Source organism: Petromyzon marinus, chromosome 35, assembly GCF_048934315.1.
Source record: "Petromyzon marinus isolate PM22_M1 ecotype Great Lakes invasive population chromosome 35, UKy_Petmar_22M1.pri1.0, whole genome shotgun sequence".
Taxonomy (NCBI): Eukaryota; Metazoa; Chordata; class Hyperoartia; order Petromyzontiformes; family Petromyzontidae; genus Petromyzon; species Petromyzon marinus.
Window position 1 is genome coordinate 1,931,330 of NC_133701.1, and position 13,532 is coordinate 1,944,861.

At 47.1% G+C, this 13,532-nt stretch overlaps 1 protein-coding gene across 1 annotated transcript in view; it reads left to right on the top strand.

Annotated features, from left to right (window-relative positions):
- The window catches only part of TMEM59 (transmembrane protein 59), a 61,614-nt gene extending 48,694 nt beyond the window's left edge, over positions 1 to 12,920 (top strand). The window contains exons 6-8 of the mRNA XM_032965940.2: positions 46 to 199; positions 3,124 to 3,244; positions 10,033 to 12,920. Of these exons, the coding sequence (XP_032821831.1) occupies positions 46 to 199; positions 3,124 to 3,244; positions 10,033 to 10,191 (434 nt within the window). The 3' untranslated portion in view covers positions 10,192 to 12,920. The remainder of the gene's footprint in view (positions 1 to 45; positions 200 to 3,123; positions 3,245 to 10,032) is intronic.
- Positions 12,921 to 13,532: the final 612 nt, after the last annotated feature.

Consider the following 13,532-nt stretch of genomic DNA (forward strand, 5'->3'; position numbering starts at 1 on the left):
GGTGATGCGCGTGGCTGACGGCGTGGCGCGGCGCGGCGTTGCCAGGCCTGCAGCGTGTCGCTTCCTCCGAGGACGACGTGCGTCAGCTTGCCGCCGAGCACGAGGCGAAGCGCGAGGAGAGGAGCAACTCGGGCGAGTCGAGCTTCCAGCTGCTGTACGAGGAGCACGCCAAGCACGACTTCCTCTCGTGCATGTCCAGGTGTGGCCACAGGCGCAGCGCAGAACCCCGCCCCGCACGCGCGCACGGCCCTGTTGACGAGACGCGCGTCGGCAAATCGGTGGCCGGGCTTGGGCCTGTCCATACCGTGCGTGTTTCGGGCTTTTTTTTTTTTTACAATGTTTCACTGTGCTGGCCAGTAGTCTGTATTTCAGAAGCAGAAGCTTCCTGCTGGAGGAATCCGACGAGCTATCAAGCTCTTTTTCACATGTCCAGTAGGGGGTGAAAGTGGGAAGCATATACAATGGAACATTAGTACAGCATAACAATGGGTTTTACTGCACTGCCATTTGTTGACGACGTTTTATGCATTGTGATTGCCCATGCAGGCACTGTCCAGGCTTAGAATCCTGGTTCGCTTCAGAGATCTGATTTAGATTGAGCGCAGTGCGGGTGATCTGGTCTCCGACAGAGAAACATCCAGACGTGGATGCAGGAACATGGCCAGACGTGCAGGCGTATTTTCTATTCTTCAGTGTTTTTTGTGTTGTTTTTGTCCCGATTTCTTTACTTCACCGCCGTACTTCATTGAATTTGTTTTTCAATTTGTAGGTTTGGTGGCTCGGGTCAATCTCACAAATGACTCTTTTTATCCTGGCCTCTAGAGTTTTCACCTGGTCGCACAAAGTAAAATTTAACTTCAACAGGCACACACACAGGCTAGTACACGCAGGCACACACAGGCTCATAATATACACAGGTAGGCATGTGGACAAGCTCGGGGTGGGGTGGGGGGCGTAGGCTTGTAAGTGCACGCACGTGCGCGCAGTGCCGTGTACGTACAAGTTCAATTTTAGTAGGAAACCACTGGAGGCTATGCAATTTAAAATCTAGATTGAAAACTCATTTCTTTGCGACTGCTTTTTGTGTTTAGTTTGTTTTCCCTCTCCCGCACCTCCGATTAGCACAGTTGGATACATACGATGCAAAAGAGGTTCAACATACATATACATACATGGGAATGGACTGGCATGTGTACAGGTGTGCGTGCAGGTGCATGCTTATGCACACATGCAGTAGGGAATCATATAAGCATGTTCACAGACGTGTATGTAGCTATGGTCATCAGGAAGCGGGCACACGTGTAATCATGGTACGTCAGCATAAAGATACACGTGCTGCTTGGAATGCAGGGGTGTACAAAATCGCAGAGTATCCTTATGGGGCACATGCTAAGGCAGGCATGCGCACGGGCTAGCATGTTCACAGTCGGATGTACGCGTACGTACGCTCGCAAGGGGGCCAGCACCCAGCCCAGAAAAAAGACAGAGATCCCCCATATAGCCTGAACAAACTGTTAAAGCAAGTGCTGTTAGGGAGCACCTATGAAGACTGGTAACAGCACACGAGGGGGTAGGTGGCCAACACCACACCCTAGTGACGATGTTTACACACTGCACTTGGTACTCATTTGAGGCTGAGTATACCTAGGGGAGGCCCACGACTGTTTCAGATAATCGTCACTGGTGTTGGCCGTGAGCGGGAATCGAACTCGGTTGTGCCGGGTTCGTAGCGCAGCGTAGCGCTAATCGCTACGCCACCGCGCCCAGCCCACACGCACATACACGCACACATACACACACACATACACGCACGCACGCACAGACACACACACATACACGCACACATACACGCACGCACGCACATACACACATACACACACACATACACACACACATACACGCACACATACACGCACGCACGCACAGACACACACACATACACACACACATACACGCACGCACGCACAGACACTGAACGCTACACAACAACTCGGGCCACGTTGCTAATGTAACCTCAAAGGAGAGCGATATCACGGCGTCGCTAGAGAATCTTTGCCTCCAAAAGCCCCCTTTGATTGTGAACACACAATTGAAATTCTGCTATAGGATTGCCCAATTTGACCCAAAGGAATTTTCCCGCAGCCTGATAATGAGTCCCCAGTGTCTGCTCCTTGAAAGCAGGGAAGTGAGGAACAATGTGGCCTTCCCTGGGCCACTGGCAGTGCGGCAAATTAGTCGACATTATGTAGCTTAGCCCACCGCTAAGTGCTGCGGCATTGTTGATGCTCGCATCTCTTGGGCACAGCGAGAGGGAGAAAGTGAAAAAGCGATCGTTGTGTGCTCGCTGCTGCCGTGACCTTCCCTTGACCTCCGAATCGGCGATGAACTTCACCTACCAATCCGTCAGCTGCCCATCATTGTATTAAAGCAAAATGTATTATGTTATATTTGCATGTCTTGTAGTTTTAAGTATGAAACACCATTAGAATGTAATTGCTGTTAAAGGATTTGTTTCGAATATGGCTGTGGTGGTAGTATATTGTGAAGTCTGGTCTAAATGATTTTCCTCACATTGTGAAGTGCATTGTTTTTGTAGCATGTGCGGTGTTTATGCATGATTGCAAGTGCTGTACGTACTTTAGCCTGCATTTATTTTGCATAAGTTTAAGTTTGCTTCATTTATGTGTATTTATTTACAGAATTTGCATATAAAATGCTTGCGGTGTTTTGCACATTAAAGCGCATGGCGTGTGTCCTTATATCTCCGTGTATGCCTTCGTGGCCATGCGTATGTGTGTGCGTGTGTCTATGTGTCTGTACATATGCGGGGAGCGGTAGTGTAATGGTTGACGAGCTGCGCTACGAACCCAGTGAATCGAGTCTTATTCCCGCTCACGGCCAACACCAGTGACGATTATTTGAACCGCTTGTGGGCCTCCCCTAGGTCGACTCGGCCTCATGAGTACCTGGCGCGGCGTGTAAACGACATCGCCGGGGAGACAAAGGCAGCCGGGCGTGGTGCTGGCCACCCACCCCCTTGTGTGCTGGCTTCCACAGGCTATACGTTGGGGCGGGGATCTTTGTCTATGCCGTACATGCCTATACGTGACGCCCGCTCCGCAGACGCTCCGGGCTGCCCCGCTGGATCCTGGCCTTCACCCTCATCCTCTCCATCGTCGTGCTGCTGTGGCTGTGCTGCGCGACGACCGCCACTGCGCCCGACCAGTATATCCGCCTGCCCCAGGTGCCACGCTCCCTCCACAGCAGCGGCAGGGCCCCACCTGCACGCCCCCCCCGCCCAGTCTCGCCCTCACCGCTCCGCGTGTCGCTCGGACGCCGCTGCGGTGACGGATGATTCTCGCTCGTGCCGAGTGGGGGGGGTGGTGGAGAGGGTTTGGGACCCACGTCTGACGTTTCGCCCCACGTGCCGGACGTTTTTTCGGTTCCTGCCAGCTTACCCTGCTCGTATGAATGTAAACGGTAGGGCATATATAATATTAAAGTAGTCTTTGGATCTCTGTCTAATTTTAAGGGTCCTATTTAATTCTGAGGGTCTCCATGCCAGCCTATGCTCCTTTTGTCATTTATATCAATCCTCTGTGACCCTACGAGTCCTACGTGTGTCGATGGGTCTCTGTGTAGGTCGCATGTGTAAGTTCTGTTTTGTAATGATAATAATAATAATGATGACGAGTGTTTTTAAGTTGCGTTATTCATGCAGGCTGATTCTGGGAATGCTGCAATATCCACATATGGAGGTGCACGTAATATGTTAAGTTGTTTTAAACCGATGAGAGGGTGTTTTTCCATGTACACGTTTTTTTGAACTGAACAAGATCAACATCCAACCGCCATATCTTAACTCTCATTAGCTTGATCTGTATTTGCAACGTCTGCTTCGATACCTAACTTCTGTTAAAGCCGTGGGCACGTTGTACCATTACGTAACGTGCATTGTGAACAGCGAGCGTTGTATTTCTCCCTTTAGTACATTCTGCAATTATTGTTCGGTTACATCTCCGAATTTAAAATATGGCCTAAAAGTGAGTTTCTAACCCAAAAGGAATGAGCAAGCAACCCAGCAATCATTCAGGCTGACAGGAGCAGACAGATATTCACCGTTATTGTCATGCACAGGCCTTGGAAAAGAAGGTTAGTCAATGATAATTTCACATCACTGCTCGCAGCCAAAGACGCATTACAAAAGAGAAAAATGTGAAATACAAAGCCTGCTAAGTCGTGCTGTACGAGAGGCGACATAGAATCGGGCTACCTTCATCTCTGGGGTAGCAATTTTGTGGCACAGTGGCAACACTCGTGCCACACAGCAAGAAGGGTCCTGGGTGGGTTTCATTGCAGACCCGGGCACTCCTCTGTGTGGAGATTCTCTGTTCTCCCCTGTTCTGTTCTCTGTTCTCCCCTTGTTCTGTTCTCTGTTCTCCCCTGTTCTGTTCTCTGTTCTACCCTTGTTCTGTTCTCTGTTCTCCCCTTGTTCTGTTCTCTGTTCTCCCCTTGTTCTGTTCTCTGTTCTCCATTTGTTCTGTTCTCTATTCTCCCCTTGTTCTCTTCTCTTGTTCTGTTCTCTGTTCTCCCCTTGTTCTGTTCTCTGTTCTCCCCTTGTTCTGTTCTCTGTTCTCCCCTTGTTCTGTTCTCTGTTCTCCCCTTGTTCTGCATGGGTTTCCTCCAGGTTCTCCAGTTTCCTCCCATAGCTTAAAACAACCTGCAAAATTATTCAAGTTTAATCACACATAGCAACATCCCCCCATCCGCCAATGACAACTTGGCAGGACCCTCCTGAAAAAAGAGCTTTAAGACTCGGTGAACCTTTCGTGGGTGAACAAGCACAACATTTTTGTTAAATCAATTTCCCCGTGCACACCACACACACCAATGACACATTTCTGGCTGAGCCCACATAAGGGGGGCCCAGGCCGTGCTACGATTTCCATTGATGTAAAGTTCGCCATAAACGTGCAGAGATTGAGGAGCCTGGAACGAGGCAGATATTTTTTTTATTTCATTGCCTCTCATTTACATTCCGTTTGTGCTATCCAGTCCGGTGTCTTGCTATGAAATGGACTTCCAGTTGGAACCATAGCCGTGCGCTATGCACACCACCCATTGTTAAAGATGTACCCGCAACGTGATAGCAGAGAACGACTGCTGAAGTAACTTCAATAGACATCTTTGCCCACGAGAAGGGCACATCTTATTATATGCCGTGCAAGGAACGTCTATGGCATGAGAAACACTCTTAAGAAGCTGCTCTTTGGGAATGGCCGTGGAGAGGGCTGCTGCTCATTTCTCCTCCGTGACGTTTCACCTCGCACGTTGGAGGCATGCCCGCGCACCGAGCCGTGGAAGCCAACATCAATACGTTCAACGGAATGTCGGTCGAACGAAACAAAATAAATATATTAATTCTCAGCGTTGGAATAAGTCAAAGTTAGTGACAGGTTTCATTTAATGTGGTGGCTTTTGTGCGCGATCATTCCTGACCAGATTGGTACTCTCAGCTTGCTACACTAGAAAGCCCACTGAATGTTTTGTAGATTAAAACATACTCTTAATTGTTTTACGCAGAGAGACAGATGTGAGGAAAAAGGCATTGTGTATTGTATCATGTAAGTTTTGTTTAAAACATTTGACATATACTCGCCACTGCCCAAAGCATTAGCCTTTTATGCTATAATAATAAATTAGATTTATATAGCATCTTAACACTTAGAGCATTTCTAAATGCTGCTCGTAAATAATTATTTCCATAAAATAATATCGAGAAAACATCAAATGACAGAGACTGGTCAAGCATTTCACCACAGTGACTGCACACACATAACAGTGCCTTGTAAAATTAAAATATGGTTAAAATCACTTAAAACATTAAACCCAAAACAAACCATCCGAACAGACTTGTAAAATATCACCCTGTGATGCAATATTAATGGCAAGGTGCGGTGAATTTAGATGTTCTGTGCTATTACACAACCATCGCGTGCGTTCCCTCCACCCTCGTTCATCCGGTGAACGAAGGGGGATTGTGGGGAGATGGCGGACGGCCCCGTGGGTTATTTGCATCTGGACAAAAACTTGCTGAGGTATGCAGATGATGCCCCATTGACCCGAACCTGATTCATTGGACCCATCCGGGGGGGGCGTTAGGGAGATGTATACGTTGCGATGCGTAGAGAAGCGCCGTCCATCCCCTGCCTCCGCGATTGGCACTCTCGCGTGCCAAGGAAATGGGGTCGACCCACAAAGGTGGAAATGATTAATGCATTAGCCTAATGGGCGTGAAGCAAGCGGTGAACGTAGACACGAGATCATTGTATAATACCATTCAGCCATTGTTTAATACGCCAATGTACGACTCAATCAATATTCGCTTGCCGCATTAGCCTTATAAATATATATATAATTTACAGCACTGTTAATGACTAATGTAGAGAGCGTTATTTGTGTTTGGTACAAAAAAAGCTGGAATCTTAATGTTTTGCAATCGTCTGTGCCACTGTGCTTGCTGCAGCTTGCTCTAGAGGCTTGGGCATTTTATACATGTCCTTAACGAGGCGCAGCAGACATTACAATATGTACCTTACTGTTCTCATACTTTTAACAACCTATAAAACAGACTTAAACTTATTTTTACGTGGAGAGGCACAGATATTATTATTATTATTGTGTTACCCATAATGCCTCGCAATAACAGATGGGTTTTTTGTTTGTGGTTGCACAGTTGTTTAATTGTACCGACGGCACTCGGCACAGTACTGGCACGTGCTGTATTTCGACCGCTTAATAATTCAATCATCGTTAGGGCAATTACTGTTGTGGCTGGAGGGCTGCCACCTTTTGCACAGCGGTATCGTTACGCACAGCTCCTCCCTCCGCAACACACCAGTCTTGACATCGCAGGTACTAATCAACAGCTCCTACAGTCGTCATCTCCACGCGTTCCTGCACCTTGCCATGTAGAGCTTGGCGAGTCTCAAGATTGCGAGCCCCCGGAAGGCAGATCCCATGCTTAGAATTGTATACAATTTTCCAAAGGGAACGTGAGATCAGTGGTATCATTGGAGGGGTGGGCAGCGGGGTGTGGGGGAGGGGGATTGCATGGAGCCTGTCATGGCAGTCAGGCAAGGTGTGAGGGCCGTGGGGCCTTGACAACAGTCTTGGGTCCTTGAGACCGGTCCTTGGCCTCAACGTTGGCTTCAGGACTCTCAGGTCTCATGCTGGAACTTGCCAGGTGTGGCCTCAGTCGATGACTTGCCTTCGAGGCAGCCAGCCCTTGACACACTGGCCTCGCTCCCGTTCTCAACCTCGCCATTGCGGCTCTTACCTTAGGAGCCAACAAATATGACTTTGTTGAGATTTTTGTTTTTGTATCTGGGTAGCTTAATCCTATCTGGGAAAGTGGAAGCAGGGCGACCTGAATGTCTCAAGCCTTGGCAGGTCTTATCCAAGTTCGCACGTTTTGAAAGCGTGGAAATCGCTTGACCATGGCTGAGAAATCAGAGCCCTGTGTGGCGTGACAAGCCGTGCAGCGTCCGCATAGCTTTAGACGGCTGCTCATGCCGTCGCTCTTCTGAATCTGAGTGAGACCTTCAATGACAACCCAGAACTCTACATAAGCACACCGTACAGTGTTTGTCACAATGCATTCCATCAAATTGCTTCATTTCAGTGGGACTGCATGCACATCGGCAGCGGCAGAGGCAGAGATAATTCGCCGCTCGTTAATTGCAGCATCTCCGCAGCACTTGGGCCAGGCCTGATGCATTTTGAGGAGGCCCATGCGTAAATGGTGAAATCTCGCTAGCAGATGGTCACGGGACAGAGCGAGGCGTTCCGGTTAACATTATGGGACAGCTGGCACATGTGCCACCTGGCACATGTGCCACCTGTGCTTCCTGCTGTGCCACCTTGCTGGGTTTTTGGCTTGCCCAACGCTTCTCCCCTTGTTACCGACAGCGATGTTGCCGCGTAACGTTTATGACGGTGACGAAGCTCTGCTGCCAAGGCCAGTGCTGATGTCGCTGGCACAGGATAGCGGCAACGCTGTCAAAGCCAGCACCGTTGTTATACCTGCATTACTTCTTCCTTCTATGGATATTCATTCTCATTGTTAGATCTAATTGGTTCAAAACCTAACTAGCATCTTACAATTCTTCTTACCTCTAAGTCTGTTTTGCTAAAGAGAATATTACATTTCTGGATCCCTACATCTTAAACCCCCCCCCTCACATTATTCCCCTTATTGCTGATGTTGATACCAACACGAGGGTACAGAGTGTATATAGGCGTCACTGTGAACTTGGAACAGGAGACAATGCACTCGACCAGGATGACCACCGTGGAGATGGAGCGATGAGAGCGATTCATGCGCATGACCGAGATTGATTTTGGCTTCCTGCAGCCTGCGAGGGATGATGACGATAATGTGGGGAGGCGTTCGCCCACCAGTGGATACATAATTATAATTGATGATGATGACATAGCTGAACATAGCTGAAAATTGTGAAAAGAAGGCTCAAATCACTAGGAAACCAACTTCCGAAGCTCTGGCTGCCATATGCTGTTAGCTGGCAGGTGGGCAACACTAAAAACGCACGCTGTTCTGGAGAAGCTTATGCACAATACAACGGCGCACAATTCTCAGGCACTCCAGTCATCTATTCGTGGGATTGAGGAGCGACAGCCGTTTTTTTTTTTTGCAAAAGAGGTGACAAGAGGGAGTTATTTGCCGCATCAATTGAAGTCCCGGCTGACTATCGACAAGGCTGTCCCGGGGAAAATTGACGACGCACTTTGTTTATCTGCTTTCTGCTGAGCGTGGCATCGTTAGTGGCGTGATGAATGTGTGTCGGTTTTGAGGCAGTGTCTGCGCTATATACTTATTTATTTACGCCGCAAACTGAAAAAGCGTGTGCACCTTTTCCGCTGCTTGAATGGCCGCGTCGTTATTGTGTCACGGGTTAATCAAACTAAATTACTGAAGATAGCCCGATAAAGGATCCAACGATGTACGGCAAAACGTCATCATTAGAGCGAACACCGTTGTCAAGCCCATCGATAAACCGCTTGCATCCTGAAACCCGACTCGGCAAATTTACGCGCCAAAAGTTAAATGGAACATTTCATGTGGATCCTTGAAAAAAAAAATCGTTAAAAATTGGGCGCAGCTCTCAGGTCTGCCGATGGACATCTTTCCAAACACAAGTTCTAAAATTTCAGCAGCCAGCCAGTACGTTTGTGCCCCCCCCTAAGAATGTACTGCCTGCTCAATCATGCCTTCTGATGCGTTTGCATGGCAAGTTCAGCTGGGCCTCCCCCATTAGCAGCTGCTGTGCTCTGTCGCTCAGGCTACAGAGAGCTGCAAATAGAGCACAGATGGGTCCTTGGATTTCCAAATAACAGATGGCTGCACCAAGCAGATTCACCTTGGGAGCAGAATTCTAGCTTGCGCCAAAAGAGAGCAGGCGAGTGTCCGGGAAGACGCGAAGCCCTGCGTGTGATCGTGTCGACGCTCTTGCAACGTACATGGGAAGGGAGTTTCACAACGTTTACGCTATCCACCAACCCTCGCCTCACAGTGCTGGACTACAACAGGCCACGTGCATCGCCACCACTGCCCGGCTCCGTTAAGAGATATGCACCCTCCAGCAACGCCGTTGATGTTGAAGAGCAAGCAATATTTGACAGTTGAAAGTCTCCGCATGAAATTAAAATGAGTGGCCTCAGGCAGGACACGTAGCAAGAAGGGGATGGCCGACGGTGAGATTAATAACCGAGCGGCAAACCAACGGAACGTGACTCGTCTCTGAGGACATCCACCGAGATGGAGCGATGAAATCGGCTCGTGCAGTAAGTGCCGGGTGGATTCTTACATCGCGGGAGTATGGAGAGACGGCGACAGCTTGGGGTGGGAGGCCTTTGTCCAGCGACCGTGGCTGATGATGGCGACGTCCGACTGCGTACCGTTTTGTTTCTGACGCCGCCGACTTTGCTGCTGCTGCTGTTGTTGTTGTGCAGAAGCTGAGCATCAACGGGGACCTGCAGTACCTGAAGGAGCTGTACCTCAAGATGCCGCTTGACTCCACAGTGCCGTTGGTGAGCATGGCCATGGAGGACGACGGGGACGAGGGAGGGCCTCTGCCGGCCAAAGTAGCCATGTCGCACGCCACGCTGTGACAGTCGCCAGGGGGAAAAAAGAAACAAAAAAATTCTGGGGGTCCGATTCCTGTCCTGACAGAGGTGGGGGCGGGGGGGGACTCTTTGGGATAGATTGCGGGAATGAGAAAGGGCAACTTTTTTCGATATTTTTTTTTTAGCTGTTAAGGTAAAAAAAAGTCAAGTGACACCGCAAAAATAAGTGACTCCATTTAATCTGAGTGCATGTTATTGAGTTGGAGCCTCAAGGGATCCGTGTGCTTCTAAACCATTAACATTCAAATGGGATCTGTGTTTCTCTTGGGGGTCGTCTATGAGTTACAGCTGCCGTTGCACGTTACAAAAGGCTTTTTGCCACGACTGGAGTTGGACCCCCGCAATCTTAGGTCATCGAATCAAAATTACTCTCTTCTCAATGTTTTCACATAAATTGATGCAGGTGAAATGACTTATTCCCTTCCCACGTGTTTCTTTTTCTCTTTAAGTTAGTGTATTTTGTCGCTCCATTTTTGGGGTAGGTGTAGCTGGACTGATATAGTTTGAGGAAAACGAAAGTATGTTTAGAGGGAGGAAAATAAGCAAATGCTTGACTGCATTTGATCACAACCTAATACATTTAATGGTTTGAGAACTCGGTAATTTTATTAATGGACTCTGGTGTGTTGTTTATTATTTGTCCTGCTGGGAAATGTGTTGTCTCTGAATCTTGGGGGCTCTGTCCTGGACTGAACCTTGTTGGCTTGAGGGGAGTGCGGGTTTTTCCTTCCTTGAAAATGTCACTGGCGTGGGAGAGAGAAAAATCCGCCCGGTGTATTTACTTCCTGATGCTCAAAACTAAATTTGATTTTCCCTCTTTGTCAACAGCGAGCATTGCTTTTTATCTTGTGCGCCATATCTTTTTGTACTGATGTAAACAAAAACAAAAAACCCCGATTTCACAGCACAAATCCTTTGCTGAATTTAACTTTGGGATAATTGGACAGTAAATTCCAGACGTTAACTTCAAGATGGCGCATTCAAGTGTGCATACGGACATGCGATGTTTATCCTTAATTGGCCGCGGTACGATATTGTCACTTTCTGACAGTCGTGAAATTTCTGGTAGAAGTGTTCCCGTTGTGACCCATTTCTGCACTCTACCATATGTTAAACAGCCATGTTTTCAATTTTGAGCATCTAAAATGGGTTAGTATTTAAAGAAGATGGAACCGATGAAAACCCGGTAAGTGGTGAAATGTAAACATTGGAAAATGACTTGATGCTCTAGGTTGACCTCAAAGACTTTGGTAGTGGTGACCTCTATAATGTGTCTTACTGCAGTCACGAAAGCTTCAGAAGTGACATTCAAACGGTGAATTGTTTTTGCATCGCCGCAATCAGCGTTCAGCTGGACACTGTAAAAACAGTGATATAAATATCTGTGAAGCATGAAATATAACCTCACTAAGAAGAAGAACCCCTGGATTAATGCACGTGTTGTACAATGCAATACTTGTATGGCCGAATTAAACATTGATATGAAATATAATGGTCGACTTATAAATTCTGTCTGAAGTTGGCTAAATATCGGTGACTAGCAAATCAATATTAGGTGAATTGTAAAAAAGAAATCCTCTTCAGATCGAACACATGGAGGGAACTTATTTCAGAGGATTATTCAATCCTATGGTGGTGGTGTTAATGGGTTGCTGTGTAATTCATGGAACAGACCATATCCTTCTTTGGACATAGGAAATTAAATTAAACAAGCATCTTGTTTAAATTGTATTATTTATGATACCTAACTTTTCATGGAGCAAGAAAAAAAGTTATTAATTTTAAAGCCAATAAAAAATGTAACAATATATAGTGTAAAGTGTGGAAGAGTAGGATCAAAAACCCTCTAAAGGGGCTCTAAGGCTTCCTCCAGTGGAGCTTCATCCACCATAATTGGCATGAGCAGGGAATTGCAGGCCTGCACCATCACCACTGCATGAATCCAGAGCATTCCTCATTTTCTGATAAACACAGCCCTGGATTAATGGCCAAATAATGCGTTACATTCTTCTGAATATTTATTTTCTCTCTCTCCTCGTCAGCCGATTCATAGATTATGGAAACCTCTCGCTAAACCCATGGCAGCACTCTTGATATACGTGTACCGGCGACATTTATTCCCACAGCATTCACCAGTGGTGAGCTTTATTAGCCCTGTTCCATGTGGGTGGCTTTTTAAGGCGTCTTTGTTTTCGAGAAGCTGTTTTTTTTTCCCTGGAGTTTCTAAAGACGCGGGACATTTGAACTGCTTAAAATGTGTAAGCAGCCGTTTTTTGCAAATGTTTGTTCTGGCATCAGATAGATATAAACAACAGCAGGAAGAGACAAGGTTTTAATGGTCTATTACGTCTCGTCTTTTCCTACGGTATTTGCATTTGTTTCAATGTCCATGTGCAGTCACACCTCTATAATCTGACTGGTTCTCTCTCGCAGGCTTTGGGTTGCAATGCGTTATTATTAAGATTTTGCTTAATTTGGCGGCGGGATTGTTAGTGCGGGGTTGTTATAAAGTAAAGGAATCCATTCCACAAAATGTAATTAGAAACGTAAACATTGTTTCTGAACTTGGCTTGATTGTAGGAGTGCGACTACATCAGCGTAACGAGCTTGCGGTGTGTGTGGGGGTAAATAAGGTACTGTTAGTTCAATACAAGATCAATTGTGTTGTTAGATTGCAAGTGGTTAATGGATTAAACGCTTTACGGAAACTCAAATGCAATGCTTTTTTTCTCGCGCTAATTTTGCCGTGGGCCATGGAACCAAGTCTGAGACGCATCCTTCGCATGCTGCAGAGATCGCTTGACATTGACACTGGAATTATTTGGTGAAAAGCCACAGCCAGGTGGCTCTGGTGGAGCGAGTGGGCCACGCGTTCAGGAAAGTTGTGAGCAAATCCTGGTTGGGGAGGTCTCAGTCCATCAATTCGCGGAGAATTTAGCAGTGGTTGCACCTATAGATAGACTCACCACAATATGAATGTGGAATTTCCACCACAGGGCCTCGGGCTGCATACCGGACGCATGCACTGCTTTCACTGCTCATTTGAGCAGAAAATCACGTTGACCTTGATTTGATGAAATGTCAGTTGAAGAGCATCGCAAAACTGCACCATGATTTCCTAGATGAAGCTCGACTGCCTTAACCAGTTGGATATTATAATGTAATTATCTGCTATCTTGTCACATCTTGTTACACGTCTTTTGATAGCTGCCATATGCTGAAGTCTTTCGTCGGCCAACCCACAGCAAGCTAAGTGTAAATGACCAACTCTGTCATGTTCACCTCTGATTGGAATGCTGCTAATTGGCAATTATCGGTGATTGTTT